The 25,559-nt window shown below is 44.1% G+C and overlaps 1 protein-coding gene across 1 annotated transcript; it reads left to right on the top strand.

Moving 5' to 3' along the window:
- Positions 1 to 425: 425 nt before the first annotated feature.
- On the top strand, positions 426 to 16,019 carry LOC128773483 (signal-regulatory protein beta-1-like). Its single transcript, XM_053890381.1, has 4 exons — positions 426 to 519; positions 13,695 to 14,051; positions 14,745 to 15,065; positions 15,631 to 16,019. The coding sequence occupies exons 1-4, from the start codon at positions 447 to 449 to the stop codon at positions 16,002 to 16,004; spliced, it is 1,125 nt and encodes a 374-aa protein (XP_053746356.1). The 5' UTR covers positions 426 to 446; the 3' UTR covers positions 16,005 to 16,019.
- Positions 16,020 to 25,559: the final 9,540 nt, after the last annotated feature.

The raw sequence follows: 25,559 nt of genomic DNA, 5'->3' as shown, positions 1-25,559 counted from the left end.
TCTTCTCTGCTCAGATAAATGCCTGGGAGTGTGATTTATGGGACATATAACCCACTTCCTCTTTCTTTGGTTGGAGGAGAGCACATACAAATTCTTTTCTCTTATCAATTTTTCTAAATAATCTCTACACCCAATTTGGGGCCTCAAGATGGCAGGGGAGAGAGGTCCACTGGATGGGGACAGAGGCCCCATGTAGGAGGGAAGCATCATTTCTCCTGGGCCTCTCTACTCTCTCTGAAAAAGAAAAGAGGACCCTTCACCAAGTGAGGCCTTCTCTGCCTGACTTCTATTTCACAATCTAGAAGCAGATTGCTGCCTCACAGCCATCACCCCACCATAGGTGCTTCCTCTTAATCACGGAAGGAGGCGGGGTTTTTTCACCACAGAACAGAGGCCCATTCTCCCCAGCACACACATTTGCACAGAGAGAGGGTCCTCAGGCCACCATGATGTTGGTCCCTGCCTCCGGGCCCCACCTGCCTCCTTACCTGCTGCTGGCTCTGCTGTTGGGACTCACAGGTAAGCACAGCCTTAGGGTACAATCCCCTCTTCCTGATCCCACAACATCTCCCATGTCCCTGGACATCAAGGGCTTCCAGGTAACCAGAGGTGTGCTACCCAGGGCTGCCACAGAAGACCAAGGACTGGGTGTCATCTGAGAGCAGGAAGTCGGGGATCTGAGCATTTCCTCTATGCATCCATCACCTACAGCTTGTTACCAGAGGCATCCAGACAGTGGAGGCTTCAATCTGGCACAAGGACAAGTTTGTAGGTATTAAATGATCTAATTCTCACAACACCCCTGCCTGATAGCTAGGACTGTACTCCCGATTGGCAGATGGAGAAACTCAGGCAGAAGAGTGGAACTGGCCCAGTGTCACCTACCTAAGTCAGTACAGCTGCCGGGATTCACGTCCAGGCCACCCCGCTCCACGGTTCATTCTTTTCACCGTGTTATGCTGCTCGGCTTCTCGGTGGAGGCTAACTAAACAAACATCAGAAAATACAGAGAGGGAAACAGAAGAAGAGGCATCACTTAGCACACTCCGAGGTCTCCAGAGTTCCAGTTCTGCTGTGTGTCCTCCCAAACTTTGGTTAACGATGTGCTGGATGTTTCCTATGCGCCGGTAATAGCATGGTCTCTCCTTAGGAGACACGTTTAGTTGCAAATACCGCTAACTGCCAGGGTTTTCCCAGCTCACACGCTGCAAGAACGAACCACAGATTTTCTCCCCGAGAGGTAGCTGAGAAATAAACAGAACACAGGATGTAAGTGTGGTGTCGCAGCAACCTGCTCCTCTGATTTATATCCTGACGAAGTTTTTAGGACATCTCAAGTAAGAAGGAACGATTGTGTATTTCTCTAGGTCTCCAGCCACCAGATTGTCACGGAGGCGGTGAAATCCAGCTGCATAATCTGGCCCCTGAAGTTCAGTGTTGGCCCCAAACGTGACTGGTGTCCCTTCAAGGCATAACTCATTGTCCAGACACAGCCGACCGTCCACAACTCTGTTCAGAACATGAGTTTGAAGCCTGCTGTTGCCCTTGCTTTAGCTACTCCCGTGGTTCTATCTCCCCCTTCAAGGGCAATTTTCTCAAATCTGCCAGCCCCTAGAGCAACACATTTTCTCTTTCCTTGAGTCATTTAGTCCAATTCAAAGGCACCACATCGGGTGATCCCCTTATTTCAGTACGTATTTCTTATTGTGCTAAAATATACATAACATAAAATCTGTATCACATCAACCGTTTTTAAGGATACAATTCACTGGTATTCACATAGTTGTGAAGCCAGTAGCACTGTACCTTTCAGGAATTTATTCAACATCCTAAGCAGATACTCTGCACCCATTAAGCAAGAATCCCCCACACCTCCTTCCTCCACAGCCACCGGCAACTTCTATCTTACTTCCTTGTGTCTATGAAGCTGTTCCTTCTAGATACTTCACGTAAGCGGAATCAAGTATTTGTCCTCGTCTCTGGCATATTTCACTTAGAATGATATTTTCGAGGTTCATCCAATTAGGGAACATATCAGGTGGCCATTCTTAATAAGGCTGAATAACATTCCATTGTATGTGTCTACATCAACATTTTGTTTATCCATCCATTTATGCATAGATATGAATTCTTTCTGCTACCTTTCGGTTATCATGTATCATGCTGCTATAAACACGGATGTACAAGTATCTCAGTACGTACTTTTAATTCGGGAGTATTTACCTAAGAGTGGAATTGGTTGATCCTGTGGTAAATTCTACATGAACACGAACACTGTTTCCAGAGTGGCTACACCATTATATATTCCTACCCATGACATACAAGAGTTGCAATTTCTCCATAGCTTACTCAATCTTTATTTTCTGAAGTTTAATTTTCTTGTATTCATTTTGGTGTTTCTTTCTTTTGTTTTGTTTTTGATAAAAGCTATTCAAAGGGATTGTGGTTTTGATTTTCATTTTTCTAATGACAAGTGATGTTGAGCATCTTTTCATGGGTTTATTCACGGTTCGAATATCTTCTTTGGAGTAATAGCTCTTCTAGTCCTTGGGTCATTTTTTAATTGAGCTGTTTGTTATTTTGTTGTCGAGTTGTAGGAGTTCTTTACATATGTTGGTTATTAATCCTGTCTCAGACATAGGCTTTGCAAATACTTTCTCTCCTTCTGTAAGTTCTCCTTTCACTTTTGATATCGTCTATTGACTTTTGCTGTGCAAAAGTTTTTAATCTTGATAAAGTCCAAATTGTATATATTTTTATTTGTTACTTGTGTTTTGGGGGTCATACGAGGACATCATTCCCTAATCCAATATCATGAATTTTGTCTACAGGTTTTTTCTCTGAATTTTATAGTTTTAGTTCTTACATGTATGCTGGATCAACATAGTGCTGGGTCCTTCATCCAATTTCAGTTCATTCATCTATATAGAGAAAGGTGAGGGTTCAACCCCATTCTTTGCATGTAGATATCCAGTTTTCTCAGCAACTTGTGTTGAAGAGTCTGTTCTTTCCCCTGTTGCATGATCTTGGCACTTTTGTCGAAAATCATTTGACCACGTATGTGTGGGTTTATTGCTAGGCTTTCTATTCTATTCCATTGCTCTATATCTCTATGATATTTTCAGTACCACAGGAATCTGACTATAACACTTTGTAGTAAGTTTTGAAATCAAGAAGTGTGAGTTCTCAGAGGAACTAACATGGCAGAGAAGTAGGGAGACCCTGGGCTTTCATAGTTCTCCAAGCACACCTATATTGAGGTCAGAACACTTGGAACACCCAAGAAACTGATCCGTGCAGTGGCAGAAGGATCTCCTCAGTTGCAAGGAGACAGTGTGGCAGGTGTGAGGTATGTGGACGTGAAGTGGGTGAGAGAAAAATAGTGTTGCCATGGAGAGGAGGGCAACCCTTTCCACGGAGACAGAAAAGGGAAAGAGAGATGGGTTGAGAAAGTGCAGCATCGAATTTGCACAAGAGGAAAAGCTCTCTGGAGCATGGACTGTGGAGAAGGATGTACTGAGTGTCACAGGGATTTTTTGCAAACAGCATTTGGAGCTCAAACTCTGAGGTTTGGGAAGTGCATGACTTTCTCTGGGTGGAGGTGTGGTGTGAGCTCCTGGGGAGAAAGGATTTGGCCTGGGAGCGTAGGGATCTCCAAGGTGCGTTGGAAAAGAACATTCCCCTTCCTGGAGCACTTTTGGAAGAGGGTATATTGCTTCTCCGAGGACCAAAGACCCTGCATGCATCAGTGAAAGGCCTTTCATTATCAATGGACAAAGATACATCCAAGGGGAATGTAACTTTTGCTGCTTTTTGCTGTGCTGCACCATAGATTTCATGCACTGTGCAGGCAGGGGACTATTTTTGAGGGACAAGGGACTCCAGATACAGTCTGGAGAGGCTCTACCCCTGGAGGACAGGACTGGATCAGCATAGTGCTGGGTCCTTTAAGACTTCAGGTTTTGAATCCCAGTCCCACACCAAAGAAAAAAAGGATTTCTATGGTGCAGGGCAATTTGAGTGCCTTCATTATTCTGTGAGGGTTGCCTGAACAGCGGGAAGTGTGAGATCCCCAGTCCTGGGATGAGATTGGGGTGGTGCCATTCCCTCCCCCCTTCTCCCCATGAGAACACAGTGGGACTTCAGAGAGCAGTGCAGCGGCCCCCAGTGGAAGCGGGACCTACTCACACAAAACCCCATCTGTCCCCACCCCGGCTCTGGGTATGACAAATGCTTATTCACTAGGGCAAGACTGACTCTGACCCAGGCAGCCAGCCTCTCCTTCACAAGATCAGCTTAGCCAGCTCCCTCCAGACACGAACTGTACTAAAGATTAAGTGCTTCAAAATGACACCTACGATTTCCAGTAGTTACTATCCGTTAAGATGGCAGAGAAGTAGGGGGACCCTGGACTTTCATAGTTGGCTCAAACACAGCTATATTGAGGTCATGATATTGGATTAGGGAATGATTTCTTGGATATGACACCAAGTATTTCCAGTACTTCTGGAAATAGGATAAGGCTTACATTTTTCCCTTTATTTCTTTCTTCCTTTTTTCTTTTGGAGACAGCCTCATGGTTTCTTGCTTTTTCTTTTTTTTCCATTTACTTTTCTAGCTCTTTCGTTTTTAGATAAGCCTTTTTATTTTTTTTCTTTTCTTTTTTCTTTTTTCCCCCTTTCTTTTCCTTTGGAATCAGTCTTAGTTTTTTGATTCTCCTCCCCCCCTTTTTTTTGTTTCTTTATTTTTGTCTTGTTTTCTTACCATCCCTTTTATTTTCGGAGGAGATCAGCCTTTTTGGTTTGTTTTGGTTTGTTTTCAGGATTTTTTCCCCCCTGACTTTTCCAGGCTTACTTCAACACGCAAACCAAAGCATACCTAGTTAAAGGTCTAAAGAATCCCCACTACAAGCAAGGAGGAGCTCTGCAGAAGACTTAACAGTGGGAAAGAGCAGCCAAAACACAATGTCAGAGTGCACACAGCGTATACCAGAGACATTTCATGAAGTTCTAGGCCCTGGACAGTGTATGACATATTTTGAATATAGCAGTACTCTTAGGTGCTGGACACTTTACAAGCTTTTAAAAGATGCAAAAGACAGAAAATTAGCAAAATGACAACACAGAGGAATATTCCCCAAAGAAAGTTCAAGAAGAAATCACACGCAAGGACTTGCTGGAAACAGATATAAGCAATTTCTCTGAATCAGAATTTAGAATAACAGTCATAAGACTACCAGCCGGGCTTGGAAAAAGCATAGAAGACACCAAAGAAAGCCTTGCTGCAGAGATCAGAGACCTAAAATCTAATCAGGCTGAAATAAAAAAATGCTATAACTGAGATGCAAAGCCGACCCGATACAGTCACAATGAGGACTGAAGAAGCAGAAGAGATAATAGGTGAAATAGAAGATAATTTATGGAAAATAATGAAACCAAAAAAGAGAGAAAGGAAAGGAAATCAATAAATCATGAGGGGGAGACTTAGTGAACTTAGTAATTCCATAAAGCAAGGCAATATCCCTACTCCCCAGTAGGAGTCCTAGAAGAAGAAGAAAAGAAAAGGGTTTATTTGAACAAATTATAGCTGAAAACTTCCCTAATCTGGGGGAGGAAACAGGCATTCAAGTCCAAGAGGCACAGAAAACTCACATCAAAATCGACAAAAACAGGTCAACACCTGAACAGCTCATAATGAAACTTGGAAAATGCAAAGAGAAAGAGAGAATTCTCAGAGCAGCTAGGGACCGAGGGTCCTTAACCTACAAGGGTAGACACATAAGGGTAGTAGCACACCTGTCCACTGAAACTTGGCAGGCCAGAAGGGAGTGGCAAGAAATATTCAATGTGCTCAATGGGAAAAATATGCAGCCAACAATTCTTTATACAGCAAGGCTGTCTTTCAGAACAGCAGCAGAGATAAAGACTTCCCAAGACAAACAACAACTGAAGGAGTTTGTGACCACTAAACGAGCCCTGCAAGAAATTTTAATGGGGACTCTCTGAGTGGAGGAAAAAATAAAAAAGATCAAAGCAACAAAGACGACAAAGGGCCAGAGAACATCACCAGAAACACCAACTCTACAGGTAGCACAATGGCACCAAATTTATATCTTTCAATAATGACTCTGAATGGACTAAATGCTCCAATCAAATGGATTAAAATGGGTTAAAAAAAAAAAAAAACAAGTTCCATCTATATGCTGCCTAGAAGAGACTCACTGTAGACCAAAACACACCTGCAGATTTTAAGTGAGGAGGTGGAGAACCATCTGGCATGCTAATGGAGATCAAAAGAAAGCCAGAGTAGACATACTAATATCAGGCAAACTAGATTTTTAAACCAAAGACTGTAACAAGAAATGCAGAAGGGCATTGAATCCTAATTAAGGGATCTATCCATCAAAAAAAAAGTTCTAACAATTTAAAATATTTATGCCCCCAAATTGAGAGCACCCAAATAGGTAAATCAATTAATCACAAACATAAAGAAACTCATTGCTAATAATACCTTAATTGTAGGGGCTTTAATACCTCACTGACAGCAATGGACAGATCATCTAAGCAGAAAATCAAGAAGGAAACAGTAGTTTTGAATGAAACACTGGACCAGATGGACTTAACAGATATATTCAGAATATTTCATCCTAAAATCGCAAGATACACATTTTTCTTGAGAGCACGTGGAATGTTCTCCATACACTGGGTCACAAATCAGCCCTCAACAGGTACAACAAGATCATGATCATACCATGAATATTTTCAAATCATAATGCTATGAAACTTGAAATCAACCACAGAAAAAATTTGGAACGCTCTTAAATAAACTGAGATTAAAGAACATCCTACTAAAGAATGAATGGTTTAACCAGGAAATTACAGAAGAAATAAATACATGAAAGCAAATGAAAATGAAAATACAGCAGTCCAAACCATTTGGAATGAGACAATGCACTGCAATGCAGGCCTATCTCAAGAAGAAAGGTCCGAAATACACAATGTAACCTTACACATAAAGGAGACATAAAAGGAGCAGCAAATCAAACCTAACACCAGCAGAAGAAGGGAAGTAATGGAGACTAGAGCAGAAATGAATGATATAAAAGCAAACAAATAAAAAAGTAGAACAGACAGAGGCTTCTGGGTGGCTCAGACAGTTAAGTGTCTGACTTTGGCTCAGGTCATGATCTCACAGTTCGTGGGTTTGAGCCCCGTATTGGGCTCTGTGCTGACAGCTCAGAGCGTGGAGCCTGCTTCACATTCTGTGTCTCCCTCTCTCCCTCTGCCTCTCACCGGCTTGCACTCTGTTTCTCAAAAATGAATAAACATTATAAAAAAACAAATATGCAAAAAAGTAGAACTGATCATTGAAACTAAATCATTCTCTGAATGAATAAACAAAATTGGGGGCGCCTGGGTGGCTCAGTCGGTTAAGCGTCCGACTTCGGCTCAGGTCATGATCTCGCGGTCCATGAGTTCGAGCCCCGCGTCGGGCTCTGTGCTGACAGCTCAGAACCTGGAGCCTGCTTCTGATTCTGTGTCTCCCTCTCTCTCTGACCCTCCCCCCATTCATGCTCTGTCTCTCTCTGTCTCAAAAATAAAGAAACGTTAAAAAAAAATTTAAAAAAAGAATAAACAAAATTGATAAATCCTTAGGTAGATTTATTAAAAAGAAAAAAAAGGGAGGCCGAAACAGATAAAATCACGAATGAAAGAAGACAGATCACAACCAAAAGCATAGAAATACAAACAATAAAAAGAGAATACTATGAAAAATTATATGCCAACAACTGGGTAATCTGGAAAAAGTGGTTAAATTCCTAGAAGCTCAAACGCTACCAAAATAGAAATAGGAAGAAACAGAAAATTTGAACAGATCCATAACCAGCAAAGAAATTGAATCAGTTATCAAAAATCTCCCAACAAACAAGACTCCTGGGCTAGATGACTTCCCAGGGGAATTCTACCAGACATTTAAAGAAGGGTTAACACCCATTCATCTCAAAATGTTCCAAAACATAGAATGGAAGGAAAGCTTCCAAATTCATTCTACAAAGCCAATAGCTCTTATTCCAGAAACAGGCAAGACCGCACTAAAAAGGACAATGACAGGCCAAATAGCCCTGATGAACCTGGATGCAAAATGTCTCAACAAGGTACAAGGAAACTGAATTCAAAAGTATATTAAAAGAATTATTCACCCTGCTCAAGTGGGAATTATTTTTGGGCTGCATGGCTGGTTCAATACTCACAAATCATTCACCATAATATGCCACATTAATAAAAGAAAAGATGAAAAATATATGATCCTCTCAATGGATGCAGAAAAAGCATTTGACAAAACACACATCCTTTCTTGATAAAAACCCTGAAGAAAGTAGAGAAAGAAACATACTTCAACATCATAATGGCCATATACAAGGACCCACAGCTAGTATTATTGTCAGTAGGGAAAAACTGAGAGCTTTCCCCTAAAGTCAGGAATTCGACAGGGGTGTCCACCCTCACCACTGTTATTCAACATAGTACATAATATTCAACTTCGAGCCTCATCAATAAGACAACAAAAAGAAATAAAAGACGTACAAATTGGCAAGGAAGGAGTCACGCTTTCACTCTTCTCAGAGCAACATGATACTCTAGTTGGAAAATCTGAAATATACCACCAAAAATTTGCTAGAACTGATCATGAATTCAGCAAAGCCACAGAATATAAAATCAATGTACAGAAATCGGTTGCATTTCTATACACCAATAACGAAGCGGCAGAAGAGAAATCAAAGAATAAATCCCATTTACAATTGTATTTAAAAAAAAAAAAAAAACATAAGGTGCCTAGGACTGAAGCTAACCAAAGAGATAAAATATCTATTTGCTGAAAACTATAGAAAGCTTATGAAAGAAATTGAAGAAGACACAAAGAAATGAAAAAACATTCCATCTTCACGGACTGGAAGAACAAATACTATCAAAATGTCTATATCGCCCAAAGCAATCTACACATTTAATGCAATTCCTATCAACATAACACTAGCATCCTTCTTAGAGCTAGACCAAACAATTCTAAAATTTGTATGATACCAGAAAAGACCCTGAATAGACAAAGTAATGTTGAAAAAGAAAACCAAAGCTGGAGGCATCACAAGTCCACACTTCCAGCTCTATTACAAACCTGGAATCATCAAGACACTATGGTACTCCCATTAAACCAACACATGGATCAATGGAACAGAATAGAGAACACAGAAATGGACCCACAAATATATAGCTAAATAATCTTCGACAAAGCAGGATAGAATATCCAATGGAAAAAGGCAGTCCCTTCAGCAAATGTTGCTAGGAAAACTGGAAAGCGATGTGCAAAAAAATGAACCTGGACCACTTTTAGACCATTCACAAAAATAAATTCAAAATAAATGAATAACCTAAGTGCGAGACAGAAAACCATCAAAATCTTAGAGGAGAAAACAGGCAGCAACCACTTTGATTTCAGTCACAGCAACTTCTTACTACACATGTCTCCAGACGCAAGGGAAATAAAAGCAAAAATGAACTATTGGGACGTCATCAAGATAAAAATCTTCTGCACGGTGAAGGAAATAATCAACAAAACTAAAGGGCAACGGACAGAATGTGAGAAGATATTTCCAAGTGACATATCAGATAATCTATAAAGAACTTATCAAACTCAACACCGGAAAAACAAATAGCCCAGTGAAGAAACGGGCAAAAGACATGCATAGATACTTTTCCAAAAAAAAAAAAAAATCCAGATAGCTAACAAACACATGAAAAGATGCTAACGATCACTCATCATCAGAGAAATACAAATCAAAAACCACAACGAGGTACCAACTCACACCTGGGAAAATGGCTCAAATGCACAACACAGGAAACAACAGATGTTGGATGGATGTGGAGAAAGGGGACCATTTTTGTAGCGTTTGTAGGAATGCAAACTGGTGCAGCCATTATAGAGAACAGTATGTAGGTTCCTCAAGAAATTAAAAATAGAACTGCCCTGTGACCCAGCAATTGCACTACTAGGTATTGATACAAAGGATACAAAAATGCTGATTCAAAGGGACACATGCACCCCAATGTTTATAGCAGCGCTATCAACGATAGCCAAATTATGGAAAGAGACAAAATGTCCATCAACTGATGAATGGATAAAGAAGATGTGGTATATATGTACAATAGAATATTACTGGGTGATCAAATAGAATGACATCTTGCCATTTGCAACAGCGTGGATGGAACTAGGTGTATTATGCTAAGTAAAATAAGTCGGGCAGTGAAAGACAAATATCATATGATTTACTCATATGTGGAAATTAAGAAATAAATTCCACATTTATTGAACATAGGGAAGGGAAGGAAAAATAGGATAAAAACAGAAAGGGAGGCAACACTCAAGAGACTCTTAAATGCCGAGAACAAACTGATGATTGCTGGAGGGGTGGTGGGTGGGGAGATGGGCTAAATGGGTGAGGGCCAACAAGGAGGGCACTTGTTGGGACGAGCACTGAATGTTATATGTAAGTGATGAATCCCTGGGTTCTACTCCTGAAAACAACACTACACTGTATATTAACTAACTTGAATTTGAATAAATAAATTTTTTAAAAAAGGATGTGAGTTCTCCAACTATGTTCTGTTTAAGGATTGCTTGATGCTTGCACTCCCTTGAGATCGTATATGAATTTTTAAGGGCTTCTGAAATTTTGCAAAAAAAAAAAAAAAAAAAAAAAAAAAAGGTGACTGTATTGAATCTGGAGAGCGTTTTAGGTAGTATCGATGAACTCTTCCAATCCACAAACGGTATTTGTTTTTCCATTTATTTATATCACATTTCATTTCTTTCCACAATGTTTTGTACTTTTTGGCATACAGGCCTTTGATCTCCGTGCACAAACCATTCCTATATATTTTATACTTTTTGATGTGTGCGTAGTGGAATGGTTTGCAAAATTGTTTACGACTGTTCATCAATAGCATATACAAATGCACATGATTTTTGACTGTTGGTTTTGTATAGCACACATTAGCTGATTTCATTATTATCTCTAACAGTTTGTTTTTACATGTGGAAACTTTAGGGTTGCAACGCATGAAATCATGTCGTGTGCAAAGAGATAGTTTCACTTATTCCTTTGAAATTTGAATGTTATTTCTTTCTCTTGCCTAATTGCATTCTCTAGGATTCCATTGTGTTCAATGGAAGTGCTGAAAGCAGGCATCCTTGCCTTGTTCAGATTTCCACCATCAAAGGTGATGTCACCTATAGGTTCTTCACATATGACTTTATATTTTGTGTAAGCTTCCATCTACTCCGAGTTTTTTTTTATTGTTTTTATCATAAAAAGGTTGACTTTCGCCAAATAATTTTCTACATCAAATGATGACTATGTTATTTTTTTCATTCTATCAATGTGGCCTATCACACTGTATAATTTTCATATGTTGAATCCTTCTTACATTCCAGAAAGAAATCCCACTTGGTCATTGTGTATAATTCTTTTAATATGCTGTTGAGTTGTAATTGCTAATGTTTTGTCGAGCATTGTCGCATCAATATCCAGACAAGATACTGGTCTGTAGTTTTGTTGTAGTGCCTTTGTTGGCTTTGGTCTCAGGATAACGCTGCCCTGAGAATGAGTCTCACGATGACCCGAAATAACTTAGGAGTCTTCCTACCGCTTTTATTTTTGGGAATACTTTGAAAAGGATTAGTGTTCAGTTTATCTTTCAGTGTTTGGAAGAATTCGCCAGGGAATCTTCATGATCATGGGCTTTTCTTTGTTGGGAAATTGTTGATTGATTCAAACTCCTTACTAGCGATATTCTATTCATTTTTCTAGTCTTCATTATTCAGTCTTGGTAAATGGTATGTGTCTAGAAATTTGTCCATTTACTCTAGGTTTTCCAATTTATCGGTCTACAATTGTTCGATGTACTCTTTTAGAATCCTGTGCATTTATAGAAAAATACTTAATAATGTCTTTCTCTTATATCTGATTTCAGTTCATGAAATCTTCTCAATCTCTCTCTGTTACTCAATCTAGCTAAAGTTTTGTCAACTATGTTGGTTTCTGAAGAGCTACTCTTGGGTTTACTGATTTTCTCTGTTGTTCATGTATTCACAATTTACTTATCTCTACATTAGTCCTTTTTATTTCCTTCATTCTGCTTGCTTTGTGTTAATTCTTCTTCTTTTTCTGATTTATTAAGCTGTATACTTGTTAATGACTTCTGATCTTTCCTCTCTTCAACTGTCGGCATTACAAATATAAATTTCCCTCCATGGTTGCTTTCAGTGCAGAGTGTAGGTTTTGGCATGTTGTATTTCCATTTCCATTCATCTCAAGGTGTTCTCTAATTTCCCTAAGAGTGTGTTCTTGTATTTCAATACATTGGAGAAGATTCAATTTCACTTCTGTTGTTGATTTCTAGTTTTATTTCACAACTCTCACCAGTTCACTGCTTGAAAAGCCCTTCTTCCAGATTGCAGTATGGTGCCTTCTCAGCCTGTATAATTTGGACTAATACAAAGGGTTTGTTTGTTTGTTTGTTTGTTTTGTTTCGTTTCATTTTTTATGGTAACTGGTTTCTGTAACAATCTGGGGAGACATGTGTGGGAGACAGGACAATGGCTTCTCCAAGATGACCACATCTTAATATACATAAAATGTGAATATTTTTCTTTATTCAGCCAAAGAAATTTTGCCAAAATGATTAGGTTAGACTCTTGACATGAAGAGATTATCCCAGATTATCACCGTGGCTCCATTTTATTCACAAGAGTCCTTATAAGAAGGGGGCAGGAAAGTCAAACTTAGAGAATGACAAGTAACAATACAAGCAAAAGTTTGGAATGATAGAAAATTGGGAAGATGAAAAGACTTGTGGGCAGCTTCTAGAATTTGGATGGCAAGGAACAACATCCAGAAGAAATACAGCTCAGCTGCCCTTTGTGTTGAGCCCAGCAACACCAATTTTGGACTCTTAATCTCCAGAATAACAAAATCGTACCTTTATGCAGTTTTCAGGCACTACATTTTTAATCATTTGTTTCACTGCGTTAGGAAATATTTTAATATAATATGATTGCTTTCTAGTAAAAAAAACCTAGGTATTTTAAACACTCCTTTACCTTTCATTTAGCTAGCTACATGTTTATTATGTGTTGGCAATTCTTCCCATCACTGTCTCTCACATATCCAGATTGATGGATAAGACCCCCACCTGTACATGTGCTTGTGGAAGAGAGAAGTTGATCCAGAGAGGTTCCAGAAGCTAAACCCACAGCCCAGAAACTACATCCATCACTTCCGCTCACACACAATGGTCTAAAGAAGTCTCACGGCCCCACCGAATGCAAGAGACCAGAGAGTGTAACACCCCAAGGGGCCAGAACACAGACAAGCAGGATCATTTGGCGAAGCACGACGCTTTCAGAGAGGGCTCGGGCCATACGCCTGCGTGTGCCACATCACTGAATCTCTCTCTGTTTTGCTTTCCTCGTCTGTAACAGGGTCTCGTGTGACAGGCTCGTCACGAGGGCTACATGCCATGCACGCACAGCGTGCTGACCTCACGGTGTACACTCAGTGAAGGCAGTTGTGGATATACACTTGCGCGGATGGACAGGATCCCACAAGGATGCTAAATAGCTGTTTTGTTCTCCCCCAGGTGTGGCAGGTGAGGCGGAACTGCAGGTGATCCAGCCCGAGAAGTCGGTGTCTGTGGCGGCCGGACAGACGGCCACTCTTCACTGCACCGTGACCTACCTGCTCCCTGCTGGGAAGGTCGAGTGGTTCAGGGGCACAGGGCCAGGCCGGGAGTTAATCTTCAGTTTCAGAGGATACCCTCACTCCCCTCGAGTAACAAATGTTTCAGACGCCACAAGGAGAAACAACATGGACTTTTCCATCCGCATCAGTAACATCACCCCGGAAGACACGGGAACCTACTACTGTGTGAAGTTCCAGAAAGGGGCCCCCGATGTGGAGTTTAAGTCTGGACCAGGCACCCAGGTCACCGTGAGCGGTGAGTATCGCTCCGTCCCCTGGTTGTGACGGCAAGTCAGTAAGAATGCCCTCCACTGTCTGAGCAACAGATAAGGATCAGGTGCTGTTATGGGTGCCCCTGAATCAGCCCCTTCCACGGATCAGGAAAGTTGAGGCCTGGAGAGGCCTTGCTATTTGCTGAAGACACCACGGCTGATAAACAGTGGGAAAATCTGGAACCGCGGTCTGCAGGTTCCCAGCTCTTCCTTTTTTCAATCCTGACCAGCCCTCTGGTTCCCAGGATGAGAGACTGAAAGTCTGGGAGACATGCTAGTCACAAGGCCCATCCTCACATCTGCCTCCAAATAGCACTCATGTCGATGTGTCCAGAATCCTCCACACTCGGCATTTACTAAGCACCTGCTATGCGCAAGCTCTGTTCTGGGTACTGTAGGAGGAGGAGGTGGAGACCGAGAGTGACACCCACCAGAAATGTCCTTCCGGTGCCCAGATTGGTGGGAAGTCCCCTGGCAGAGAAGACAAGGGGGACTTTGAACTGAGGCTGGAATTGCACGCGGGCCCTGCCCCTGACTCAGTCTCCGACACCGCCCTCCCAACACTATCAGCAGGGCTAAAACATAACCCATGCGAGGGTTCTGCACAGTGTCACATACCTGTCGTTGCTGAGGATGACCAGAGTCATGCTTACTGCTCGTAAATGCTCCTCTTGCAGCCAAACCCTCTCCCCCCGTGGTGTCGGGCCCCACGGCCAGGGCCACACCTGAGCAGACTGTGAGCTTCACCTGCGAGTCCCACGGCTTCTCCCCCAGAAACGTCACCCTGAAATGGTTCAAAAACGGGAATGAGCTGGCAGCCTCCCAGACCACCGTGGACCCAGAGGGAGACAGCGCTTCCTACAGCATCTTCAGCACAGCCAGGCTGCCGCTGGCCCCGGGGGACGTTCGCTCCCAGGTCATCTGCGAGGTGGCCCACGTGACCCTGCAGGGGGGACCTCCTCTTCGTGGGACTGCCAACTTGTCCGAGACCCTCCGAGGTAGATGCCCGTCACCCCCGGCCCAAGCCCAGCTCCGGCCCCCAAGCCTCCCAGCCTGCCCCTCCCCCACTCCGTGCTCCCAGCCTTCCATCCCCTGGAACCTGCCTCCTGACAGACCCTCCCAACCACCGGGCACCCAGGGGTACCGTCACCTCCTCCTGTTTTAACGGCAGTTCGGGTGAACACCTACCGTGCTAGGTAGTTCGATTTACTTTCCCAGAGCCACTCCAATTATTGAGCACCTACTGTAATCCAGCCACTGTGTGCTCGGTGATTTCATGGATTTTGCTAGTTATTCGATTCCAAATGCATGCTGGGGGCTCGATTTCACTCATCATTACCCTAATAGGAGCTACCAGTCCTTGAGCACCTACTGTGTACTGGGCACTGTGCTTAGGGATTTCACGCACATGCAAAGACTACCCTCAGTGTTTGAGCACCAGCTGTATGCCTAGCACTGATCTGGGTGATTCCCTTGCTGCGTGGGGGGAGCTAAGTTCTCGACCCCCTCCCCGGTGACGTGTCTGTTCCATGAGGTCAGAGCTTCTGCTCTGTGCTGTTTCAGTTCCACCCACCTTGGAGGTTGCCCAGCAACCCGTGACAGGGGACCAGGTGAAGGTCATTTGCCAAGTGAAGAAGTTCTACCCCCAGCGCCTACAGCTGACCTGGTTGGAGAACGGACACGTGTCCCGAACAGAAATGGCCTCAATGGCCTCGAACCTCATAGAGAACAAGGATGGGACCTTTAACTGGACGAGCTGGCTCCTGGTGAATTTATCCGTCCACAGGGAAGATGTGGTTTTCACCTGCCAGGTGCAGCAAGACGGGCAGCCCGTGGTCACCAAAACCCATACCCTTGTGGTCTCTGCCCACCAGAAGGACCAGGAAGCCCATACGACCCACGGTGAGTCCGAGATGCCAACTGACCTGGCACTTTAAATTCTATCTTTTCTTTTTTTATGTGAAAAGCAGTCATTCATGCCTATTATAGAATAATCTAGAGGTCTACAGACATAAAGTAGAATTTTGATATGAGCTTCCCTCCCCAAAGCTCGTGCTCCAAGAGTGACCACTGTTAAGATTTTGGTACATAGCTTTTTAGATCTTTTGACATAACCATGCATTAGAGAAGGAAACAACAGAGGGAGGGAGATGATCTTGTCGCTAGCATCTTGCCTCCTGCACCTTCACCTGACAGTAATTATGTCACCACGCCAGGCCAGCCACCTCCTCCTTCTGTTCATTCTCACCTGGGCTTCATATCGATCCTTCTTACACCCTTCTAACCCCTTCTCAGCAAAGGTCTGCACTTGCCACTCTGAAATTCTGGACGGGAACCCTGAGGACAGAGTGTTGAGTCTGGACCAGGCTCCCAGGTGACCATGGGTGCTCACAGCACAAACCACCTTTGTCCCCTGCTTTGGGACAACAGGCCAGCAATAATCATGATTACTCACTGCACATTTACTTTATGCCAATTCCAGTTCATTTCTGATCTGCTACAAACACCCTGGGAGCTTGGAAGTTGACGGGACCAACTCAGGGAGCAATGGGGGACAGATGGAGAAGATGTCCTGCCCTTAGTCCAGGTGATGGGCTAAACCAATCAAGAGAAACCTGAGTCCCCGAGGACAGGGACCACCAGCCTATAAGACAAGCATGTTAGAGATAACAGCTGGGCATTGTCCCAAAGACCTACAGGTCCCCTTTCTATGACCAAATTGTATCTTATCTCACTCTTATACTATATGGAGGAGTTTGAGCCATGTTACCAGAAGTCTTTGTTCCAGAAGACCTTTCAAAGGCCCATTCCCTTCTAACATACCCCATGACACTGTCCTCATTGCTGGGTCAACACTGGGACACCGAGTGTCCATGACCCTGCCTGCCAACTATGAGAGGAGAGATAGGAAGGGGAGAACAACTTCTCTTAACACTAGAGGTACTGCCTAACTGCGTCCACTAATGACTCAGTCATGGATGCACATCCAGTTGCAAATGGAGTCCATAATTGTGTGGTCATGTGATTAATGACTTTTGTTTTTCAACACAGCCAGTACCATTACATACTTTGTAAAATTAACAGTAATTTCCCACTATCAGCTAAAATGGAACCTATATTCGGATTTTCCAAAATTTCTTCTAAGGCTTTATTCTGTGTACCAAATTTGGTTTTATTTCATCTCGAAATGCTTGCAAAAACTTTCCTGTGAAACCACATGGGACTCCACAATTCCTTTTTACATATATATATCCATATATATATATATATATATATATATGGATATATATATACAGAGAGAGAGTATGAATAGCTAGGGCTACTCAAATTCTTCACTTTATATTGGATGCTTGTGGATGCTTGAGGAAGCTGGTCCATTTTCTTGAGTTGTTCAATTTCTACCCACAGAGTTCTCATCATATTACCTTTGTATCCTTTTGATGTCTGTAGGGTCTGTAGTGATATCATATTTCTTTCCTGATATCGGAACTATTTCCCTTTTATTTCATTGTCAGAATTACTACAAGTTTTTCCATTTTATTGATCTTTTCCACAAACTCTTTTGTTTTGGTGATTTCCTCTATGGTGTATTTTCAATTTCATTGTTTTTTCTCCTCTTTTTTTCCCCCATTCTGCTTGACTGGGGTTTATTTTGCTCCTCCTCATTTTTTGAAATGGGAGCTAGGATAATTGACACTAGTCTGTCTTTGTTTGAATGCCACACCTGGACTTCCTTCTGCACTTGGGGAGTCAGGAGTGTGGAGCCAGGATACCTGGGGCTGTGTTCTTCCAGACTGCAGGCATCTAGACTGCCTGACTTCGTCTTCCACCTTTCAGAGTCCTCCTATTCTTGGACCTCATATGATTTCCAGGGGCCAGTCTTATACAGAACCAGGAAGGCAGGAAGAGGCAAATCAACACCACCTCTTCTGGACTGGCCTGGGTTAGGGTTTTAGTCTTTGGCCTTGCACTAGAACTCATACTAGGGCTGTTAACTTCTGGTGCTTCCAGTGTGCCTGAACTAGCAAACTTGCTTGTGTGCTAAGACCGGAAATGGACATTAGGGTTGTCTGGGCTGGAGAGCTGGATGCCTATGTGACCCTGCTGCACCAGGATGCCATAGCCTCCCCTGGGCATCCCAGGGCTCCAGTCACTGCGATAATTGGCCCAACGGGTTGGAATAAGAATGCACATCTTTCGGTTCACGTTTATGGTATTGAGGTATTTTATAACACTTCTAGTTTAAGAAACCTCTGTTCTCTCAGTATAGCGTCACCGGGTATGTTAAAGGGGTTGGTTGGCCGGTTTGGGCATTTGGAGGAGAGAGGTTCTGAGTCCTCTGATCTTTCTGTTCTTCTTTCAGGATGCCACGTGTGCCTGTCCCATTTTTCCTTCTTCCCTTCACCACTCAACTTTGAAACAGCACCTCTTGAATCTTGTTTGTCTTTCCCCCAAAGTTATGCATTTTAAATCATGCCTGCCCCCTTTATGCACATCTATCTTTTTAAATTTCCCTGACTCCCTGCATCAGGTTCCTATTGCTGCTGTAATCATTAGCACACGCTTAGTGGCTTCAAACAACACAATTTTTTTCTTCCACTTCTAGAGGCAGAAAGTCTACAATGAGTTGGCAGGGCTGCATTCCATCTGGGGGAGCAGGGCAATAGTCTGTGTCCTTGCTGTTCCAGCTCCTAGGGTCCCGTTCTGGACTACCCTCTGCTGCGGTCAATATGCCTCCTGCTCCCACTCTCCTGCCTCCCTCCTTCACTTGTAAAGGTCTCTGTGATTCCGTTGGCTCACTCCGATAGTCCAAGATAATGACCCACTCAAGACCATAGCTGGTTACCACACAGTCTACCTTGCCATGTCAGGGACCACAGACTCTGGGGAATCGAGGCCAACCATCTTAAGTCAGGCATACTTTGAAACTATTTTCTGTGATCTGTGTCCTGATGTGCAGGACACATTTCCAATATTTTCTCATTGAAGTTGGATTTAATATTGGCAGCAGGATTTCTAAAAAACTCTCAGGCATCTTGTATAACTGCCCTTGTCTTCTTCACCTGCCCTTTCCTATGGCTGATGAGGGTGGGAGGGCAGCAGTGTAAGCTATTGTGCCTTCAGATTGTGTGATATTTCCCTTTTGTCTCCCAGACATTTTGGAGTTTGGCCATTGCTCTTCAAGGACTTCTGAAAGCCAGGTTTCCATAGAAATTTCTGTCCTTTTATTGTTTTTTCTTTGGGTTCAGAAGCTGTATTCAGAGATGAGTAGCTAAGCTGCTGCCTTGTCCTCAGCAGACACAAGTGCCCTGAGGGCTTTGAATGCCTTGGCCCCAAAGTCCCTATCCCACATCAGTACTTGTCTCCCGTATTTCCCCATCACGGCCCTGTTCTAGCAGAGCAGTATACTGAAGCTGAGAATTCAATCCTCTTTGTAGCACCAATATTCTTATAATTATGTTGGACCCAATTATGTCCTCAGCTTTTTCTGCCCTCGGGATCTAATAGGTGGGAGTCTACAATGTTGCCCAAAAGTCCTCTTTCACATATGACCTATCATGAGAGATCAACCAGTCTGAGTTCTGCATTGTCTTTCCCTGAAGGGTTGATGCTCAGCAACACTCATCCACCCAAGAGTTCTTATAATTCCCAACCGATTTCCAGATTACCAGGTTACCCCCGACCTCTACTTACTCCATCCCAGGTCACACTGTGAGCTTTTAGCAGTGACAATAGCAGGGAAAGCTGGGACCTTCCCCTGTTCTTCTGCCCACAAGACAGGGGACCTCTTGGCCAGCCAGCTGATTGAGACCCAGGTCGGTATCTGCACATTAGAGCTGGTTTCCAGACCCCTCCCAGACAAACTCCACAGGTCAACTGTATTGCGAAGCAAACTCTAACATCATATGAGAAGGGAGAAACCTCACTGTGGTGTGGTGCCCATTCACAGCTATGAGTTAGAGAAGGAGGAAAGACTGGCAAAAGGAGATATTGAACACAATGCAGCACAGAAAAGTCATACTTGCACAGAGAACAGACGAACTGGATGCTATTTTTGCCTTATTTTAAATGGTGCGGGGGGAAAAACCTCTGTACCTGAACTTCCTCCAGTCCTCTGCTGCACGCTGCCCTCTAGAGCAGGTGCAAACATGGGCAATGCAGCTTTTTCAACTGAGAAAAAATTCCAGAGGGCCACCCAGCTGAGACCTGCCGTCCCCCAACACACCAGGGGTAAAAATGGTGGGTCTTTGCTCCTTCCTCTAAGATTACTTCATATATTTCAAAAACGTATTTGAATTTCTTGATGTAAATCTAAGAGCAAAATCCAGTCACTGTAAAAAGGCAAAGAATCTGAAGTTATGCATGCAGATCCAATGATCTACGTGCAAAAGAACAATGTCATTACCTGATGTTGGTACTGGGGTCCAGGGGCGCGGGATGGTGTTTGAAGCCCCTCCCAGGTTTAGACCCCATTTCCTTTCCTAACCAGGGTGTTCTCCAGCCAGCAGGTCTTGTGAGGTCAGGCCACCCCGAGGGCTCCCTCAGCACAAGAACATGGGGTCGTCGAGGCTCGCGTGTGGAACAAAGAAGGGCAGACTTGCACCTTGCTCACCTTGACACTGTCCTTCCTCTACTTGAGGCCAGGCTGACATTCGTTCCTATGACCCTGAGAGGTTGGACTGTCCTAGTCCAAACACAAGGTCTCAGATTCATCCTAAGGACAGCAGAGTCCCACTCATCTTGTGACCCTCAGTAAATTATGAGCCTGTTCCCTCCTCAGAAGAGAGTGTCAGACCTGCCCCATTGGGTGTGGGGAACAAGTCAGCAAACCTCACTTACATGTTACTGAGTGCTCATGTCTCCAGCCCTTCCCTCAGGAAGGACACCCAGTAGCCTGAGCAGAGGTGAGCAAGATGAGGTACTTCTTATCCTGAATTCTGCCTCGGGGCTCTCACAGGGGAAATTCATGAGCTTCAGAGCATAGATGGATGCAGGTTCCCTCAGATGGAGTAAGTCGAGGCCCCTGGGAGTGGACTCCTGGATCCCTCTCTGATGCTGCCTCCTGTCCCTTCATTTCCAGATCGAGAACTGTCCACTTCACTCCTGGTGGCTCTCTTCCTGGGCCCCAAGCTGCTGCTGCTCGTCTCTGTCTCTGCCATCTATGGCCACAGGAAGCAATGGATTCACTGGTGAGATATGGACAAGGAGGGCAGGGCCAGGTCAGTCCCAGAAGGAGCCAGGTCAGTGGAAGGGGCAGCCCGCAGGTCACACAGGGTCAGCGCCCACCTGGAATAAAGAGCAGGTGACGCACCTCCCTTCATATCCTCTGGAGCCTCAGGGATCGCTCTGGGAGGTTCCCAACTCCCAAGATGACTATTGGGTCCTGTAAGAGGTGGATGGGGTCAAGGACTATGAAAGGATGTACAGAGAGACCTACAGCTTCTGGCAAGGGAGTGGGCTAAGTGAGCAACACCTGGGTGGGAAACCCCACAGAAACCATCTCTAGATTATTTGGGCGCAAGGTGTCCACATTTAGAGGAATGCTGACAGGTGCCCGCTGGCTGCTCTGAGGACGGCTCCCGCTCTGACCCTCTGTGGGGCAGACTAGAAAGGATGGGGAAGGGGGATCAGGACCTAGGGAGGAAGGCTGAGGAGGCACAGTCCATGTCAGGGACTTCCTGCCCTCTCACTACAGGTGTCCCGGGAGGAAAACAGCACTGAGGACATAGGAGACACGTGGAGAACATTTCTGGAATGATGAGCAGATAATGAAATGTGAACATGGGTCCACAGCTCCTTCCTTCCTCCGCTGCTACATGCCATCCTCGGTCTCTGCTGCCTCCTTCCTTCCCTGAGGGGCCCAGCCTAAGACAAGGAACAACTAGAAGCTTCCACAACCCTGCCCCACATGCCTGCTTCCCCAGAGACCCAGCTGCCCACAGTTCCTGCTGTTCCTCCTCAAAGACCTCGATGCCCCCAGAGCTGGGTCTTCCCACCTATTCCCGAGCAGGGGCTATGGGAACGTCTGTGGAGACTGACACATGGATATCTTACTAGAATGAGACAAGCAAGTCCTGGTACACACACCAGTCTATCTCGCATCCATCTTCTGGGGACGGTGGTCATGAACTACACATTCAAGTCCATGCTCCAACAGGTTATTCCTGTCAACCCCCCGTCTCCCCAGCCTTGGTAAGGTTCTTCAATCCCTCTTAAATAGAAACGAATCCCATCTTGGTTTGAAGGGGAAAAAAGGATCCTCCTTCTTCTTTGCCTACCTGCCCTATTCCTCAATCCCAGAGAGAAGATTCCCTCCTCTCCCTGTGATGGGAACACTAGCTCTTCTGTCACCTTCATCCTTCCCAACCCCCCTGCTCATGTACACACGCTGGCAGTACAGAAGACAGGAGCCTTCCTTGATTTCCTTCTTTATATCCCATTTCAAATCTGCCTTCCTAATGTATGTCCAGCGACCAGACGGTGTTAAACCATCTACATCTGGACAGAAAAAGAAGCCCGATTTGTAGTGCTTGTCCACTTCTGTGGCGTCTACACTCCCAACGTGGCCAATTTGAAGCTGCCAACAGTGGAACAACTAGCTTGCGAAATTCTTGGAAAGCTCTCAGGAGCGAGCTCTCCTCCCGCCCACCAGGGAGCTCCACCCAGCACCTGCACACTGCTCGCTCCCGGACTGCCCCCTGGTCCCGGCCACCAGCATCCCTTCCTGGGCCATTGCCACGTCCCTAACAGACTCTCCGGGTTCAGCCACAGTGATCCTACAGAAACGGAAGTCCGATTGTATCCTTCCTCTGTTTCTTCCCCCTACAGATAAGCATGGCTCCGTTTCTCCCTCTTTCAAGCTCTCCAGTCATGTCACTTTATTAAAAACACCTTCCTTAAACCACCCACATAAAATATCAATTCCTGTCTCTCACTCTTTGTTCCCACAGCTCATACCCGAACTGAATTCTTTTCCTAGAACTTAAGACCAGCCAACATGATAAATGGAGACAGTGCTCACTTGCACAGTGATGCAGGACCAAAACAATGACGGGTGCAGCTGAAACCAGGCGACATGATCTCAATAATCAGAGGGAAAAGCAACAATTTTTCTGTGAACTTTAGAAACTTTTTTCAACACATTGGGAACCCCCCAACTGCCAGTTATGAATGTACAGAGACATGAAAAGACAGTAAAACTATTATCCATTTGGTAAACACTCATTTGAAACATTAGAAACGTTGAAAGGTGGGGCGCCTGGGTGACTCAGTCAGTTAGGCGTCCACCTCTTTGATTTTGGCTCAGGTCATGATCTCACAGTTCATGGTTTCGAGCCCTTCATTGGGCTCTGGTTGGAGAGCAGAGAGGCTGAATGGGATTTCTCTCTCCCCCTCCCTCTGCCTCTCCCTGACTTGCTCTCTCGGTCTTAAAAAATAAAACAAAAAACATTAAAAAATTTTTTTAATTAAAAAAAAAGAAACCTTGAAAAGGGAAGTGGTTTATTTTTTTTAAAGACCTACCTAGAGTAGTTTGGAGAGTGCTTGCCTTCTTGTAACTAACTGCACAGTTTACAAGAAAACAAGCATCTCAATGATCTTATCTGCTTCTCAATTGGGATTAGATTGCAACGTTGCTGCACTTCCAATGCTGTGAACGCCTGACAACATATTCGTGAACATTTTCTGGTGTCACATCTTCTGGGACATCGTCTCCCCACCCCTCTCCCTTTCCTCAGTGACGTGGTAAGTTTGCATTCACTCTCCTCCTCTGGCTGCATATCTAGACTCTGGAAACGGTATCCCTGGCAGCATTCCCATGAAGGTCTCTGTGTCTTGATGAACCCCACTCACATTGAGTTTGAACTTCAGCTGCAGCCTCAGCTCTTCTCATTTCTCCTACACACGTTCAGTTTGGTCCCCATCCCCTTTTTTCATTTTTTACTTTCATACAATGTCACCCGGGTTCATCTCGGGGCAGGGGGACCAGGAGACAACATAACCACCTGCTTTGCAATTGTGGTAAACAAACATCACAACCCCAATATCCTGGCACCCTGATCTTAGACTTCCAGGATTCAGAACGGAAGGAATTGGTTCCTGTTGTGCAAGACATCCAGTTTATGGTGTTTTCTTACAGAAGCACAAGCCAAGACAAAATCTAATAAATTATGAACTTTGCTTAATGAGCAGGTACCAATATTGACTCATTAATGATAACAAATGTACCGTACTACTGTAAGACATTAATAAGAGGGGAAACTGTGTGAAGCTGTATATTGCAACTCTGTATAACTGTGGCAGTTTTTTCTAAATGTAAAACCGTTTCACAAAATTAAGTCTATTAAAAAAAAATTGCAACATCTTGTCTTCAGCTGACTCTCTGCCTTTTGAGCTCCCTTGGGGGAAAATTTAAGGAAACAAATGGTGGGGAGATTTCGTGTTAATATTCAGGTTTTATTTCACTTCGGGTTTGAGGTTCCTTCTCCTCCTTCCTCTGTCCTCTGCCAGAGCTCACTCGAGAGCCAGGCACTCCGAGATCTCAGAAGGAGCTGAATCCCAGTCCCCCATGATACTCATTCTAAATGCTTCCGAGTAGTAAAGCCCATGTTAGTCCAGGTGTGAACAGAGAACTCTGGTCCCCAGGGTAGTTTTACGACCTGATGTGGGGGGCAGTTAATCCATATCCTGAACCCAAGGAACAGAGTTGGAAGGGGCTCTGCAGAGCAAGGTGGATGCTGTGATATACCAGGTCTCAGGAGGTGGCCCTCACCTGTCACCCTCTTTACGATGGCCTCAGGTGAGGAGAGCTACCGTGCCCAAGGTCATCCCTGGTAACAACCTAACTCCGGAACACACGGGACATCAGCTCAGGTTGTCATTGAGACCTCACTGCAGCTCAGCTTCTTCTAAACATTCTTGCTCCCTTCTTCTCCCCTCCACAGGTTTGTTCTTAAAAGTACTCCCTGAAAATGACCTGCTTGTTAATATCCATCGCAACATCTGTTGCCCAGGGAAGCCAAGGTGAACAAGAGATTGTGACCAGTACCAGAAAAAGATGGGGATCTTTTGTCTCTAGGGGCCAAGCCACTCCTGGAAGAATGGATTGTTTACACTGCCACATCCCATATACATATAACACATACCACATCCCATACTCCATATACCATACAAAATATACCATATATCATATACCAAACACTCTGGGTATATAAAAGCAATGAGAAACCACAAAACTGTTTATGCAAGAAGGGGTATACACAGATGTGTGTTGTAGAAACAATCTTGGATAAAGGAGAAGGTAGAGCTTACACTGGGCAATACAAGACGGGGGTAGCCTATAAGGAAGTAATAGTTTTCACTGAAGGAAGCGATGGTGATGGAGATGGAGAAATACATATTAAGGAGGTAAAATAGATATTTAGAAGGTAAAACTAACAGGGCCTCTAGCAGGCAGATGAGAGTGGACAAGTCAGGATGCAGAACATGGGTTA

Source organism: Panthera pardus, unplaced genomic scaffold, assembly GCF_024362965.1.
Source record: "Panthera pardus isolate Hobbes unplaced genomic scaffold, ASM2436296v1 HiC_scaffold_25, whole genome shotgun sequence".
Taxonomy (NCBI): domain Eukaryota; kingdom Metazoa; phylum Chordata; class Mammalia; order Carnivora; family Felidae; genus Panthera; species Panthera pardus.
This window is presented reverse-complemented; position numbering and strand designations above follow the sequence as displayed.

Excerpts from the sequence above, each read along its gene's own strand:
- LOC128773483 (XM_053890381.1), top strand. The coding sequence starts at position 447 with ATGATGTTGGTCCCTGCCTCCGGGCCCCACCTGCCTCCTTACCTGCTG. Across the intron at positions 520-13,694 it reads TCTGCTGTTGGGACTCACAG|GTGTGGCAGGTGAGGCGGAA; the intron begins GTAAGCACAGCC and ends GTTCTCCCCCAG. Across the intron at positions 14,052-14,744 it reads CACCCAGGTCACCGTGAGCG|CCAAACCCTCTCCCCCCGTG; the intron begins GTGAGTATCGCT and ends CTCCTCTTGCAG.